The sequence below is a fragment of the Pogona vitticeps genome, chromosome 7 (assembly GCF_051106095.1).
Source record: "Pogona vitticeps strain Pit_001003342236 chromosome 7, PviZW2.1, whole genome shotgun sequence".
In the NCBI taxonomy this organism is placed as follows: Eukaryota; Metazoa; Chordata; class Lepidosauria; order Squamata; family Agamidae; genus Pogona; species Pogona vitticeps.
This window is the reverse complement of record NC_135789.1, coordinates 13,306,555-13,322,795: the sequence shown is the minus strand read 5'-3', so window position 1 is coordinate 13,322,795 and position 16,241 is coordinate 13,306,555. Positions and strand designations below refer to the sequence as shown.

Genomic DNA, 16,241 nt, shown 5'->3' with positions numbered 1-16,241 from the left:
TTAAGAAACTGCTTTTGCTGGTTAAAATACCCGTAGAATTGAATAAACTCACCATGTTTTGCCCTGTTGGTTCTTTAGATATAAACTTGGACTCAGCTATCTTAATATATTCTCCTCTAACGGAGAACTAATTAATTTAACAGCTCGACCTGCCAGCTTCATCCTAACCCCGTCACATCTTTGACCCTCTCAGCTAAACCATATCCTTTCACATATTTGCCCCTATCTGATCTATGTCCTTATCTCGTATTTTGCTCTATCAGCGATCGTTTTTAATCTTATCACATTCTAGTCCTTCCTGTATAAACACATGTACACATAAATGAGTTCCTGTCTGTCGGATCTGCTTTTGAGCCGAAGGGGTTGGGCTGGATGGCCTTCGAGGCCCCCCTTCCAACTCTGTGATTCTAGGATAAGGAATAAAAAATGCTAGAAAAAGTTGATGGTTAACAGAAGAATCCGGGTTAGGTGTTGGACAAAACCAGTAAAAGGTAGTTTACAGAGTCTTGAAGATGTCATGAATGAATGGGCCTGATAGGAGTCTATAGAACTAGACGATGCGGCCATCCTTGTTTGGCTCAATGGCCGAGGAATAAATTATTTTAGAGACAATTCGAGGGCTGGTGGCGAATCAGGGACAAAAAAAAAACTCTTTTTGCAAAGAAATCAAAACGCCTTGTCAAACCCAGAAGGCTGGAAGATTTATTTTAGCACGGCGGTTCCCCAACCTGTGTCTGCAGATGCGAGAGAGTCCGATGCCTTTCAGGGTGGATGGGGGGGGGAGGAGGGCTTGAATAAATGAGGATGCAGGAAATTGGGAAATATTTGTTATCACTTCTGGTGAACTTTCAAGGTTCCGCATTGGCAGGGCAGGGCCCAGCTTTTGCCTTTTAAGTGTGACTCTGTTCTCACTTTCCCTTGTAAAGGGGAAAGAGGCTGCAGGTTCTTGCCAGCTGGTTGCAACAGTTGGCTTTGCCATCTAGCGCCAGGATGGGTGCGTTGTTATAACCCCTTTTGGGGCTGGGGTTTGTCCTCCCCTCGCTATCTCCCACAACCACAGACACGATGATCTGTAGGTTCATGAACCTCAAAGACTTCAAGGTTACAGACAGTCCTAGAGTCATGGCGTTGGAAGGGGGGTCCCCGTAAGGCCATCCAGCCCAACCCTCTTTGCTCAGGGCAGGGATCTCAGTCCCAGCAGACCCGACAGAGGATGGGCCAATTGGCTCTTGAGCGCCTCCAACCCTGGAGTGCTCATCACCCCCTCCCGAAGTCATGGGTCCTGTCGTGGTAGTGCTCTAATTGTTAGGAAGTTTTTTCCTGATATTCAGCCCAAATCTGGCTTCCTGCCGCTTGAGCCCTTTGTGTTGTGTTGGTGTTTGCCGTGAAGTCATGTCTGACTCTTAGGTGCTCCCACACAGATGGCAAAATGTTTCCAAACTAATTTTGGGGGGTGGGCTAAGAAGGCTGAATACCCGCTGAGCGACATCATCCCGGCCCATGGCGGACAATATGGATCCTTCTTAAGCTCCCAAGATGGCTCGTTCTCTAGCGAGGATTATGGGCCAGCGATGCTGATTTTTCTAGCAAGAATGACCTGGGATAGGGAGCACCTTGCTTTGCCACGGAGCGGAGGGCCAGTTACATAATTTCTCACTCCGTCTCAGGCGCCCAAATGTGTTCGGCTCTCACTCAGATCATCCTACTCTGATAGGGTTCTGAAAGGAAGCCGAATCCCAGATTTTTGCCCCGGGCCGGAGCAGAACGCTCCGAAGCGCGGCCGGATCCCCAGGCGGCCTGATTTTGCAAACCACGCGGGTGCACAGATTTGCAAAAGGCTGGCAGCCCCAAGGCCACCCTCCAGCTGTCCCTTGTGGCACTATCAACAGGAAACATCTTTCGCGAAGCAGGAAGTCGCCATTCGTCATTGGCCGGGGAAGGGAACATGACGAGGATTCGCTCATCCTATCAGGGCGAATATATTTTAGGAGCTGTATATATATATAGTATATAAACCATGCAGCCAGAAGGTGCACAGAAGGAGCCCTGGCCTCTCGCTGGCTTTACCGGGGAATCCTGGCTCAAAAACCCGACCACTGCTCTCCCCATTGGCCTTGAGGGGGTTCAAAACCGCCTCCGTTAATAACAGTTGAGACGCCTTTGCTTTCCTGGTCATGAACAAATCATGTCCCTCTGTTGGCCGATGTTGGTGCCCGGGATCTGCCGTGCCTAGCCGGGCCCCCAAAGGTGCAAAAAATGAAGAAATAAATAAATTACAAGCCAACGGAATGGGGTGAATGGGGTTCCCTCTTGTCAGCCTTCGGGGGCCATGCCATGGCTTGCACCGTAGTTTTTTTGTTTCTGAGATCTTTGCAAAAACAGGGGCAGGCAAGCCCTCCTTGCTTTGATCTTGGCCAACATCCCTTGAGTCGGGTTGTGCCACCGTTGTGGTCTGTCGCAAACCACACCCTTCTGCTTTGCTCTCCCCTATCAGCGGTGGGAACTCTTCTCCGTGCGGTTACGAAGGGATTGTATCTTCTCAGTTCTCAGAAGCAAAGATAACTCTCGGGTACCAGCTGGGTGAAAACACCTTGTGTTGTTTTTTTAGAAATTATATATTTCTAAAAACCAGTTCCTGGTGCTGAGCGTCGTTGCATTTTAAGTCTTGTCCCCAGCACCTGATGCAGGGTGGGCATGTTTTGAGAACTTGGTGAGGAAATAAGCCCGGATTTATTTATTTTTTTAAGCCTGAAAAAAAAACATTCACAAGTAAATGCACAGTGCATGAGAGTGCATGAACAGAAGTTGCGCCTCCAAATCTTGTGAGGTGCCTGGTCCCCCTCTCTCTTCGGCAATGGTCAGGCCTCATCCTGAGTTCTGTGTTCCAGTTCTGAACACTGCCAGGATGCTGGCAAACTGGAGCTCAGTTCAGAGGAGGGCAACGAGGACGATGAGGGGGCTGGAAACCAAGCCCTGGAAGAAGGAAAGATTGGAAAGGACAGGGCCGGTTGAATCTGCAGAAAAGAAGACCGAGGGGTGATAGGTTTTATAATCATAAAAATCTCACGGCCTCCCTTTCGAACCTGCCTCGCCCACGACTGGTCCTTGAAATCAGAACCACTGTGATTTAGAAGAGATCAACGCGTTTGAAATATCCTCATTGTGTCTGAATTAAAAGTCCACCTCAAAAGCTCTGAACTAGTGAAATGCAGTGATGTACTGAGAAAGCAACGGGTATAAACGGGTGGATTTCCCAGTTTTCTAATCAAACATCACAGTCAAATCATAAGTATAATGTAGTATACAAATCAAAATACTGGAATTTGCTTCCCCCCCCCCACACACAGTTACACATTTAAAAGAGGCACTTGAGCCCTGCACCCTTAAACTATTTAGCCTCCTTTTAACACAGAGGGTCTGTAATTCACTACAGATGCCATAGGAAAACTTTTCTGCCCCTCAGAGGTCTGGTCATCTCTTCGGGGAGGTCTGGACACATGTTGAAAATTTCCTGTTTCCACATGTCCTGGAGATGACAGGGACAGAAGGACCCGCTTTTCTGTGGGATTGGTATCTGCTAATTCACTTCTCCACAGTCTGGAAAATATTAAAAATATTAAAAGGGTAATCCTAGAAACAGATCTTTCTAAAGATGAAGTTACTGGAACTAGTCATTAGAGGGAGCCAATTACCGTATTAAAATAGCATTCGCCGTTATCTGCGGTTTTCAGCATTCGCGGGGGGGGGGGGGCTTGGAAACAATACCCCATGGATATGAGCGTCCTACTGTACCACTTTTTTGTTGCTCACCTAAAATAGGCATCGACTTTTAGGGGACACCCAGGCAGGCTCCTCTCCTGCACGCAGCCCTCCTGTGTTGATTGCAAAGTAGAAAAGTCAAAGCACAGCACAACTATTTGGACTGGTTAGCTCTGGTTGCTAAAATGCAGAATCCGGCGTAATGGGACAGCATCCTCCACTTCGTTACAAACGTACTCCAGCATGTTCCAAAACCCTCTGGAACGACAGAGGGAAGGACCAAAACTCTCCACAGAGGTCACAACGCTGGATTTAAACCTTAAAGCATGCTTTTGGCACATAAGCAGAAAAAGGGTCCAGTCATTTTTACAAGGCCGTGGACTTGAGTCACAGGACCTGCGGTCAAGTGGACTTAAGTCGCACCAGTAATTCGACTTGCTTTCTTTTTCAGTGACTCGAACTCGGGACCCAGACCCCAAAGACTTGCCAACATCCCTGAAGTTTTGTGCCTCTAAGCCAGCAGCGCTGTCTCCATCGTCCCCAAAATGACCAAGGTTTGCATTTGTATTCCTTTCCAAATGCACACAAGCACACGCCCTCTGACCTCGCGCGCACACTCAACTGCATTAAAACCCACAACCTGGGTGAGAAATCGAGAGGCAGAATAAGAAACAATCTTCTTTTACACAAGGGCTGCGTGGCTCGGCCTGGCGAGGAGCCAGCGATCCTCTGTCTTGGGAACCAGCGTTTCCTCTGCTCTTCGGCCCCGTGACCCCACCACAGAGCGACACCTCAGGAACAAATAAAACCCCAGGGGAAAAAAAGAAACAAGTTGGAAACAGCGAAATAATGCTGTGTGTTTTTTTGGCATCTGGCTTCAGTTTCAAAACCACTCAAGAGGGAGGCTATGAAACCTGCGGCTCTCCACAGCCATCTGAGGTTTTACTGATCGACTGTTATGCTAATAACAAGTTTTTAGAAAGATAAACCACAGGGCATGATGCTCCTCCAGCACTGCTCCTCCAGCACCGCTCCAAGATCCATAAGGGTGCAGCCGAACAATGGTTGAGCATTGAGGGTTACCACGGGCACCCGTCGGCTCTAAACTGCAGGGAGGTTCAAATTTCTGAAGGACAAAGCCATACCGGGGAGCCGAAGGAAAAGTGCTACGAAGTTTTGCTCACCAAGCTGTGTTTGTTGTGCCTCTTGTCGCTTGTGGATGACCGACACACAAACACACACACATATACACACCCTTAGGGTCTTTCTGGTCAGCCTTCACAAGTGAAAAAACGGGGGTTTCTGGGCAACGGTTCACCATCCATTTATTTATTTCATTAAGTGATTCAGTTTTTGTACCGCCCATTCGGGCCGTACTTGTCACCATCAAACAGAAACATGGTATAACATGGTGCACCAGATTGAACCAACTCAAATAAAATGGCAAGGACGTGTACAGTTAAAAATTAATTACATTTTTAAAATTATCTGACAGGTATTAATCAAATAATATTAGAATGGCCAAGCTGGAAGGGACTCTACGGATCATGCACTCCAGCCCCTGTCAAGGAGGGCCTGTGGGGGGATTCAAACTCCCAACCTCAGGGTCTGCAGCCAGAGACCTAACCACTGAGCTATCCAGCAGTTCAGTGTATAACCTCTGGCTCAGTGCCCTGGGAGATAAGAGAAGATGATGATAGGCCAATCCACTTTCTCTGCAAACCCAGGGCGGCCATAGCTATCAAAGACATACATGGAGCCTTTATAAGAAGTGCAGGAAAAAAAAAAAGAACCACTGCCTTGGTTTACAAAGGCAGCAAATTAAATTCTAGTTGTAAAAACAGGCAAAAAAATCAGTTGGGACCGGATGGAGAGATGTTTATCTTGCCTTCGAAACTTGTGTAAACCAACAGTAACAATTAAAACCGGCAGTTCGCAAAACTCCCCAGGGTCAAAATCTTCTTCAGAAAAAAAAAAGGGTGCAAGAAGGATAAAGAAGATAACATAACCCGCGCATCTCGGGTCAGGGAGCTGAAGATGCTGAATCGCCGAGAAAAGCCAAACCAAGGAAATGGGTCTTCTCAGTGGTGGCTCCCCAGCCATTGAATGAACTGCCCTCCAACATCTGACAGACCCCTTTTCTCTGGAATCTCCAAAATGCCCTTTGATTTCGGCAGGCTTTTCAAACCATTCGTCCTTAAAAGCCCCCCCTTTTTTTGGGTGGAGGGGAGCTTGTTTTTAATAGGGACTTGGGACTTGGCATCGAAGACTCAGAGTCAGGACTTGGAAACCGAAGACTCTGATGCCAAGGACTCTGATGCCAAGACATGCCAATATTCACGAGGGGTGGTTTAGAAGCTCAACGCAACTGATTCTGCTGGAAGCTGTGCAATATCGTCTGCATAGGGAACCGGACACAGCCAGGAGAACATTCCTGTGGCTATGTGGCCCCCCCTTGGCGGTCTTGGAGTGGAGGTCCTGGTCAACCTAACCTCAAACATCATGGCCATGTAATGCTTCCCCCCCCCTCACCTGCTTGGCCAGGAGTCACTGCTGAACCCTAGCGGGCTCTTCCCCTCAGACAAACCGACCCAAAGTTCCCGCTTTGGTTCCCAAACGGGTGGGTGGGGACCCCCCTGGCGATCCCAAACTGAACCACACCAGAGAGCGTCCACCTCTGGGGACGTGTGTACGAGCCAAGCGGAGTGCCCAGGGGATCCCTCTGTGGGGCTGTCTTTTAAAAAAATGGTAACAAACACAATGAACCAACCTGGCTAAGGATGTGTGAGTTTGTTTGTTTGTTTTTAAACAGGGGAACAAAAGAGGAATAACTTCAGGATGTCCAGATTGGATAACAAACTGCTGGACAGCTCAGGGCGATTAGGGCCCTGGCTGGGGAGTCAGAGGTTGAGAGTTCGAATCCCCCACTAGGCCACCTTGACTGGATGATCTTGAGGGTCCCTCCCAGCTCTGAAGTTCTCAGAGGAGGATGAAGATGATACCACATACACACCTTTCCTCTGGGTGTGTAGAATGGGTCAAGCCACTCCTTAAGTTTCTCACTTACCCTGAAGGCCCGATTTGGGTCGCTCCGGGTGGGTGTCCGACTTGACGGCCCAGAACCATCACCACCACCACCAACAACAACTCAGTGGAAGTTTGAAAACGGTTGGAAAGCACGAGGAGCCGTCAACGCGCCGGGGAAAGAGGGGCGCCTGTGTTTCCAGAGGGAGGCCAGGTATTTATTCAGCTGGCACCGTTTAAAAGCCTAAGGCACGCATGCCGAAGCTATGCTTATGGTCGGTGTTGGGTATAAAAATACGACTGCCTCCTTTAGTCCGTCAATAGCTCCCTCTGTAATTCTCCTTCTGAATAAAAGGGGACGCTTATTTCTGGCCCGATCGCTGCGGCTTTTGGAGCTGCAAGGAGCAGCGTGTCAGGAATGCTAAAAACGGTGCGGCCCGTCCGGCAAGGTCCTCTAGCTCGGCCACGTTTTGTGGTATGCAGTGCCGTGAAAAGCCTGTGGTTATGTGTCTTTGGGATCAAAGCCTTCGGGCAGAGCGCAGCCTGGTTGTGGGAAGCAGCTTGCATGAAAGAGGACTGCCCCCCCCACTAACAACAACAGCAATCATCATCATCTTAGAACAGCCAAGCTGGAAGGGACCCTCGAGATCATCCACTCCAGCCCTCTCAAAGAGGCCTGGAGGGGGGAATTCTAACTCCCGACTTCTTTCTCCACAGCCAGCGACCTCAACCTGTGAGTGATCCGGCAGTTCATGAGGGATAAAAACCTGGCTGCCGAGCCAGAGGCTGTGAGTTCAAATTCCCCCACCCGCCGGGCCTCCTTGAGAGGGGCTGGATCGGATGATCCAAAGGGTCCATCCCAGCTCGGCTGCTTGAAGGGGGGTGATGATGGCCATTCCCGGAGTCACAGGTCCGGCATTTTGCAGGTTTTCGAACTCCGGCGTATATTTTTTTTCCCATCACAAGACCGAGGATGCCGAGGAGGTGAGAAATGCTCTCACTTCCCCACAGCGCATCATCACTGGAAAAAATAATAAATAAATCTGAGTGCTCCTTCGTTCCTGAAGGGACCCCTCCCTCCCCCGGGAAGCATCTGTAAAGATCCCTGTGGAGTCCAGAGACTCTCCGCCATTGGCGTGCGGTGGAAGGGGGCCCTGAGGAAACAGCCCAGGCCTTGGCGGGCTGGCGGGCCGCCCACCCTCGGCGCCTTTCCAAAGATTTCAGTTCAGGACTGACAAAACGCTTGGGTTGTGTTATTTTACACACACACACACACACACACATACACTGCACAGCACTTTGGCAGTGGATTCGTCCCAGGTTTCTGCGCGCCAGGCCCGCGTGTTCAAAGGAAGCCGAGCTGAGCCGGGTTTCCTGAACGCCTGGAAGAGGAAACGCTGCCATCAGCAGGGGGGGCTGGGGTTAAAAATAACTTGGGTATATAAAGGCGTCGGAGGATCCCCTCGCACATTCGCAGCCTGGCTCCCAATGGCTGCTAGGCCAGGCGCATCGGTCTCCCGCCGGGTTTAAACCCCACCAGGGCCGTGGGCAGGATGGGGGAGGGTCGGTCCGTGCCGAGAGCAAGAGGTCCACCCCTCCCAACTCTCCCCCCCCGTTCGCCAAAAAGAGGACATCTCCCCAAAATTCACCCCTTTCCCCCTCTCTCCCAGGTAGCGTTGCTCAATAAAATAAGGAACATTGTGTTTAGAGACAAAGTAGGATACTGGAGGAGCTGGGTTACTATGTTTCCAGGAACAGTTGGAGGATGTGTTTAGAGAAGCACCGGAGGACTGGAATGACGGCATCATTGTCGCCAACATTTGTTATTCGGAGGGCCCAGCATCCCTAGCCAGACTGCTTTGCCAGGGCATTCGGGGTCACGGGTGAAAAGGGTTACATCCGTTCCGTGGATGCTGTGTGGCCGATTTTTTGGTGGTGCTCATGCTGATTTTCAATCACAATTATGTTCAATTTTTTTAAAAAGGTGCCCCTGTTTTATTGGCCTTCTAGACAGAAGGGCGGTGTAGAAATCGAAGAAAGAAATACAAAAGAAATAAAATGACACCCTTTGTTTGACCCCCCACACACACACACACGCAGCAGCAGGAAGAAGCAGAGATGATTCGGTGCCGTCCATTTAGAGATTTATTTAGATCGCAGCAGATAAAACAGGGACATAAATGTTGGATCTAATTAACGAAGAGGAGGGTTCAGAAAATGAAGGCAAAGCCTGGGAATGGTCGTTACAGACCAGACAAGAAAGGAGAGAGAGAATTCCAGCCTTGGGAGTTGCTGGATGGGGACGCTGGGTTTGCGAGCCACCTCCGCCCCTTCGTGTCCACCCAGGTACACTGCTCTTTCCTAGAGAGGCTCTATTACTGGCTTCAATAAAGAACTGGGTTTCCTACTGATCATTCAAAGCTCTTCCTGGCCTCCAAACCCTGGGGGGACCAGGGGGGAGGGCTCAAGCGGCTATGGGCCAATGGCCTGGCCTGTGGGGGAGGCAGTTTTATGGCTTTTTCCCCCCATTTTTTTTTTGCATTCATTGCTTTTTATTTATTCACCTTTTAATATTACAATTTGTTTCATTGTGTTTTATTCCCATGTTTCTGTGCCATTCGGTCAGATGCTCCCTAGCCAGCCCTCTTATTTTATTTTATTTGCCCCAGGACCCCCGTATCTGCGGGATTCACTCACCCACTGACTCGCTCATCCGTGCCTCGAATACTGTATATTTAAAAAGATTGAAAGAAGACAACAACAGCAACAAATAAACCTGGCCTCACCAAATGCACAAAGCGGAACCAACCCATTAATGTCAGCATTTACTGTAAAAAGTGAACGGAGGGATCCCCAGCCAGCCCTAAGAAGAACAGCAACGGTCAATGTTAATTTCCACTTTGATTGTGTTTGCCTTGTTTTGATGTTATGACCACCCACACTGGCCGCATAGGGTGAGATGGGTGGTATAGAAACCAAATAAATAAGCAGAGATAGATAGATAGATAGATAGATAGATAGATAGATAGATAGATAGATAGATAGATAGATAGATAGATAGATAGATAGATAGATAGATAGATAGATGATAAAAATTAAATTAAAGAAAATTTTTAAAAGGAACTAGCAATAGGAACAGATAATCAGCTCCAAAACAGGCGCGCGCCAGCCTCGGAGGGGAACAGAGCTCTTTTGCAGGTCCGCAAGAAAGGGATCGGAAGGTCCATCATCCGCTCCTCTCAGCATCATCGCCTGTCCGCAGAAGGGAGCAACCCCCTCTCTCCCCCTGATTTTCTTTTTTTGGGGGGAGGGGTTTTTTGAGTCTCCGGAGATCGCCCTGCCAGCAAGCGATCCAATCATCTTCATCATCCTCCAGAGCAGCCGAGGAGCGTGCTAGAGCCGCTTGAAACTCACGGCAGGGCTGGAAGAGGAGCCTGTACCGGGGGGGGGGCTTTTCCAACCGGCCCAGGTCTGGAAAGGGAAGCTCGCCAGGTCCGGCCCCTTTCAAAGGAAGCGCCGCACGGGACTCGAACTCCCAACCCGTCGAAGGTCACCGGGGTAAGGAGCAAAGGCGGTGCTGAGCCCACCCCCCCACCCCCATCCCCATCCCCATCCCCGAGTCGGGACGTGCAGGAGCTCGGGAGCTAAGAGCCAGTCCTCCCCCCTCTCTTGGGCACTCTGGACATGCTCAGAGGCCCCTCCGCCACCATTTCCCCGCCGGGCCCGCGGCCTCTAAGCGCAGAGCTCGGCGTCCGGACGGCTTGTGGGTCCGCCTTCCTGGGGCCGCCTTCCTTTTTATAGCGGGGCTAAATTTAGGCCGGCCCCCAAGCCGGGCGGTCGGAGGGGCGGCGGGTCGTTCCGTCGGCTCCCGTCCCCTCCCCGCCGCGGGACGCGCTTCCTGCGGGGCAGCGATTGGCCCACCCGCCGCCGAGGCGCCTCTTGAAAAGAGGCCCCTCCGGCCGGCCGGGCCAGAAACCAGCCCCGCCGGCGGCCGAGCCAGAGCCGAGGATGGCCCTCCCGGCCCCGAGCCTGCCGGCCTTCGCCTCCTTCTGCAAAGACGCCCGCCTGGGACTCCCCCCGCCGGCCCCGGTGAGTTGCGCCCCGGCATCCGCGGATCGAGGGAGGGAGGGGGAGGAAGAGCAGGAGGGGGCAGACAGGGAGGCGAAGGGCCCTTTGCACATGCTCAAGAGCACCGGCGCCCCCCGCAGCGGCCGGGTTTCCCCGGGGAGAACGACACCTACAGCCGCGGAAGCCGAGGATCGCGGACTCGAGCCGGAACCGACGGCTGTGCGAGGCTGCGGAGCCCCCCCCCCGGCCTGCAAAGGGGGGAAGGGTCTCTCTGGCTCTCTCTCCCCCCCCCACGCCCCGACCCCGCCAGTCCGGCCTGCTCCAATCCCCTGCCCCCCTTCCATCCCATCCCTAGGAAATCTCTTGTTTTGTCTCCGACGGGGAGGAAGCCCCGACCCGTGTCAGAGGGGTGCATGCCGAAGTTGCAAAACGGGGAGGGGGCGGGCATTGGGGCGGACCCCCTCCTCGTCTGGGGGTGGTGGAGGTGGGGATCCCCTGGGGGGCGGCCCCCTCCCTCCCTCCTTCCCGACGTGACGCGAGTTTCTCCCTCCCGACGTGACGCGGGTTTCTCCCTCCCTCTCCGCACAGCGCTGGCCCTGCAGCCTGGAAGCCGCCCCGCCGCCGCCCGAGCCCTTCCCGTTCCCGCCGTTCCCGGGCGCCTCCTCCTCCGCCATCGCCGCCGCCGGGCCGGAGGACGACGACCTCAACAGCGTGCTGGAGCTGATCCTGTCCTGGGGCGGCAGCGAATACGGGGGCGCCGCCGATAGCGGCTTCTACGCGCCGCCGGCCCCGCCGCCGCCGGAGAGCTGCTGCTACGCCGCCCCCGCCGACCTCCAGGGGCGCTTCTGGGTAGAGACCTTCAAGGCCGAGCCGGAGGAGGACCGGGGATGCTACGGGGCGGCCCCGGTCAAGCGGGAGGCCGGCGGGCCCCCGACCCCGCCGCTCAGCCCGGACGGCCTTCAGGGGGCGCGCCTGCCGCCCCCTTACGGGCCGCCCTTCGGGGACCCGCCGCCGATGCAGGGGCCGCCGCCGATGCCGAGGCCCTACGGGCGCCCCTTCGAGGAGGCGCGGGGGCTGCTGACGCCGCCGGCTTCTCCGCTGGAGCTGCTGGACGCCAAGCCGAAGCGGGGGCGCCGGGCGTGGCCGCGCAAGCGGAGCGCCGCCCACACCTGCACCTACCTGGGCTGCGGCAAGACCTACACCAAGAGCTCCCACCTGAAGGCCCACCTGCGCACCCACACCGGTAAGGCTCTCGCGGAGGGGGGGGGGACGGGACCCTTCCCCCGACGGGGAGGCGCCTCGGGCTGGAAGAGGCCGCGGATACCGAGGCCCCGCGGTTGCTCCGGAACACCCCCTCCGGGGCCATCGAGGTCCCCCCCCGCCACCGCCGCCACTACCCAAGGGGCACCTGCTGGCCATTGTTTGCAACCAGAGCCCCCCCAAGCCAGCCTTTCTCAGACTACAATTCCCAGAAGCATTCGCCACCCGTGGTGCTGGTTGGGATTTCTGGGAGTTGTAGTCCAAGAACATATGGGGCTACCAAAGACTGGGGAGTCGGGGTTTGACAACCCAAAGTTCCATGACACCCTGGTGACGGGGAGCCCAGTAAACCCGAGGGGATGGGGGGAGAGAAAGTGAGGGGGGCTCAGGTTTTGCTTCTCCAGATGTTTCGCACTCTGCACTCCCACGGAGCTGTACCTCGGGGCAGGGCCCCCAAATGGAGAAGTGAATCTCCTTGTGAATGTTAGTGGCCCCCTAACACCCACCCCAGCCTGATTAGTTCTGTTTTTTTTTCCTTCCAGAGGGCAGAAAGTTTATATCTGGTCCCAAATTCGAATCCTCCACTTGGCTCCCTTTTTTGCCCTCTGGGGTGTGTGGGGTGGGCAGGAGTCAAGGGATGAAGGAACCGGGTTTTGCAGAGGCCCGAAGGCCTCCTGGCCACCCCAGCCAGCCAGCAGGTCTAGTGGTCACATAGGCCCCCCCCAAAGCCAGGAAAAAACAGAGGGGGGAGGCTCAGAGAGGGCCCAGGGGTGGGACGCCGGGAGTGGCGGTTCGTGGTGCAACCGGTGCTAGACCGCCTTTGTGTTTCCCTCCCCTCCGTCCAGGTGAGAAGCCCTACCACTGCAACTGGGACGGCTGTGGCTGGAAGTTTGCCCGCTCGGATGAACTGACCCGGCATTATCGCAAGCACACTGGGCATCGGCCCTTCCAGTGCCACCTCTGCGACCGGGCCTTTTCCCGCTCGGACCACCTGGCGCTGCACATGAAGAGGCACATGTAGGCCCTCCCCCCACCCCCAAGGACCAAAGAAGATGAGGATGCTGGGGGTACAGGCAGGATCGTGTAGCTGGTACTACACCGGCCCATACTGGAGGGGGGGCTCCGAAGATGGGCATCGACTCCAGGAGGCAGCTGGCACTCCCGTACTTCCTGAAGAGGCCGACCGGCCGTTCTCTTGCAACCGGGGAGAATGGGACTTATTTATAAGACGCTGAATGAGGCAGGACAGACAAAAGGCCGCGGAACTTTTTTTTTAAAGGGTTGGAGCCCCATACCTCTATTGTTCCAGAGCCCTGTGGCACGTGTAGGCTTACCGGGTTTCCCCCGGGGGCATAGGTTTTCGGGACAGTGCCCTGAAACGTGGACCTCTTCTCGTGGCTTGGAACGTGGCCTGATCCGTGCAATACCCTCGCCCGCCGCCTTCCCCTACACTAGGACGGCAAGACTGGAAGTCTTGCGAAGACGTGTAACTTTTAATGTATAAGAAGAGTTGGGTGTAAATACTTGTAAATAGTTTTATACGGAAATGGAACTTGTCGGACCGGAGGCAAAATGGTTTTGTCTGTTTTTTTTAAAAAAACTTTGCCGACGTCTTTTTTTAAAAAAAATAAAGGGGGAAAAACTGATTTAAAAAGACATTTCTAAAATAAAAGAATGTTGAGTTGACACGTAACTCCCCCCCCCCCTTTAAACCTCCTTGGCGTTAAGGGTTGACATTGCAACAAGGGGCCCATTATGGTGCTACATACAGAAGTGCCCTAGATAGAAAAGTCACCCGCGTTCCAGGCGGGCAACACACAAGAAAGCCCAGCGCTGAGCATGCCCCTAAATCATTCAAAAAGCAACTGAAAGGCTATCATTTAAAACCCATTTTTAGTTTATTCGCTTGCTATTTTTACCAGGACCTCAGATCTTTTCCAGATGTGCATACAGCTGAGCCGGCCGGCCGGCAGTTTGGGTTTACCGGGGTGTATTCTTTAAATGAAGAAATATAAACACTAAATTTTGGTAATTATGAAGTCATATTTTAGTGCAGCTTTAAGGGTTTTTATCTCTCACCCCCCCCAGGTCCGCATTCTCAACTGCCTGGGGACAAGAGTCAGCATCCTCTATGCTTTTCGGTTAGCCTAGTAATTTCAAGAGCACATACACGCAAGCTACGGTGACTCAGGTTTCTAGTCTTACGAGACAAATCACACTGTCCACAAATTGTCTCCACCAAGGTTTCCAGTTCCCACATTTTTCTGTTATTTTGTTTTTAAAAAGCTAATTTAAAAGTCTCAAAAACTGTTTCGAACCCCAACCACATTAAATGCCTTCCACTTTGCAACCAGAACCATCTTGCTGATTCTCTCACTGTACTGTATTTGTAAAATCAAAGCCGAAGATTAAAATAATAATGATGATGATTGAATATATAATAATTTAGAACATCAGAGCTCGAAGGGGCCCTCGAGATCATCCAGTCCAGCCCCTGTCGAAGCACCATGGAGGATTCGAACTCCCAACCTCGGGCTCTGCAGCCCCAGACCTTAAACCTGTGAGCTATAACGAAAAGAGTATTTCCAGACTGAGGAACAAAACAAGGAGGCCTTTTATCTACAGCTTTCTTTGCTTTGAGAACAGAGCCCTTAGCAAACACAATGGGGGGAGATCATGAAATAAAAGGAAATAGAGGATAAAGAAAATAATTAAAGTTATTCACAGTTATTCACAGGCAACGCCTTATGAACCCCCTGAAGAGCCAGTCAAATCTATTTTAAAAATGCCAACAGGCATTTAAAACAATTTGAAGGCACAACAGGGTTGGGAGTCGTTCCATAACGTGAATGAATGATGGATTTGAGAGTCAATGGGAGGATATGATTAGGATCCATATCCCTTTGGAACTGGTGAGACATTGTAAAGCACAAGTAAATTCCTAGGATTTCCTGGCAAACTCTGTGATGCAACCCTCTGCTAAAAGAAATCTTTCCCAATAGACATGGATCAGGGTCGCCAGAATGCCATGCGTCCCATACGGGGGGGGGGGTCGGGTCCCCCAGATGTTCTTGGACTGCAGTGCCCAGAAATCCTGGCCACCACCGAGGCTTATGGGAGTTGTAGTCCAAGCACATCTGGGGAACCCACCCACCCCGTTTGAGAACTGCTGCGGAGCCCCCTTAGATTCTAGGATCAGGAACGGGGCAGAGAATCAGCTCCTATGACAAGATCTCTCCCCGCTTCCCAGGCAAAACTTTTAATAAATTTCTGCAAGATTGAGCATTTCTGCAGTTTGCACCAGGTGCTCAAACCACTGCGTCATTTTTTTTTGTCTCGACAATATTTTATTGGAGGTATCGCAACCCAATCTGCAAACATCACCCCCTGATGTGAATCATCATCTTAGAACGGCAGAGCAGCCAAGGGACCCTCGAGATCATCCAGTCTAACCCCTGTCAAGGAGGCCCCCGTGGGGGATTCGAACTCCCCACCTCTGCCGGAGACCTACACCATGGAGTTCTCATCCAGTCTGCGTTGGTGATAAAACTGTACAGGCTGCCTTATTTCCCCGTGACCCTATTCTAAATTTCCGGTATGCAAGTTGCATTTTCCACGGAGAAATGGCAAACACAGGGTGGATGTGTCTCCACCGTGACCACCATCGTCCTTCGTTGGCCCCTCCCTTTGCAAACAAAACATCTCAGGTGGGGAAGGGCAGAAAAGCAAAAAGGTATTTAAGATTTATTTCCCTGCACGTTCATGACTCCCACAATTGCACGCTTGCAGAAGACGGTGGAGTTTATTTTGGGCTCCTGCAGAAATAACCCCCCCGTCTGCCGTGAAGCGCAAAAGTCTGTTTTTGCTTGAAGGCAGAAGGAAGTAAATCTGCAAGCGAGTTTGACGACAGGGCAGGCCCGTCGTCAAACTCTGACTTCCATCCTGGCCGAAGGAAGCCAGATTCAGCAGAAACGGTTTTTGCCGTTTTCTCCTCCGGACCAGAGATCACAAATTTCTGAAAATTCCCATTTGGGAGGGGGGTGGAACAACAGGAAGGGAAAGAAACATATCCCACCCCCCCAAGAAACGGGGCTGCGCCTGGCACCGTCGATGGAGACCCGGGCAGGATG

General features: G+C 52.4%; 1 protein-coding gene across 1 annotated transcript; it reads left to right on the top strand.

Annotated features, from left to right (window-relative positions):
- Positions 1-10,601: 10,601 nt before the first annotated feature.
- Positions 10,602-14,467, top strand: KLF2 (KLF transcription factor 2). The gene is made up of 3 exons (XM_072977920.2): positions 10,602-10,872; positions 11,440-12,094; positions 12,957-14,467. Exons 1-3 carry the CDS (start codon positions 10,792-10,794, stop codon positions 13,130-13,132), a joined length of 912 nt encoding a protein of 303 aa, XP_072834021.2. The 5' UTR covers positions 10,602-10,791; the 3' UTR covers positions 13,133-14,467.
- The last annotated feature ends 1,774 nt before the right edge of the window (positions 14,468-16,241 follow it).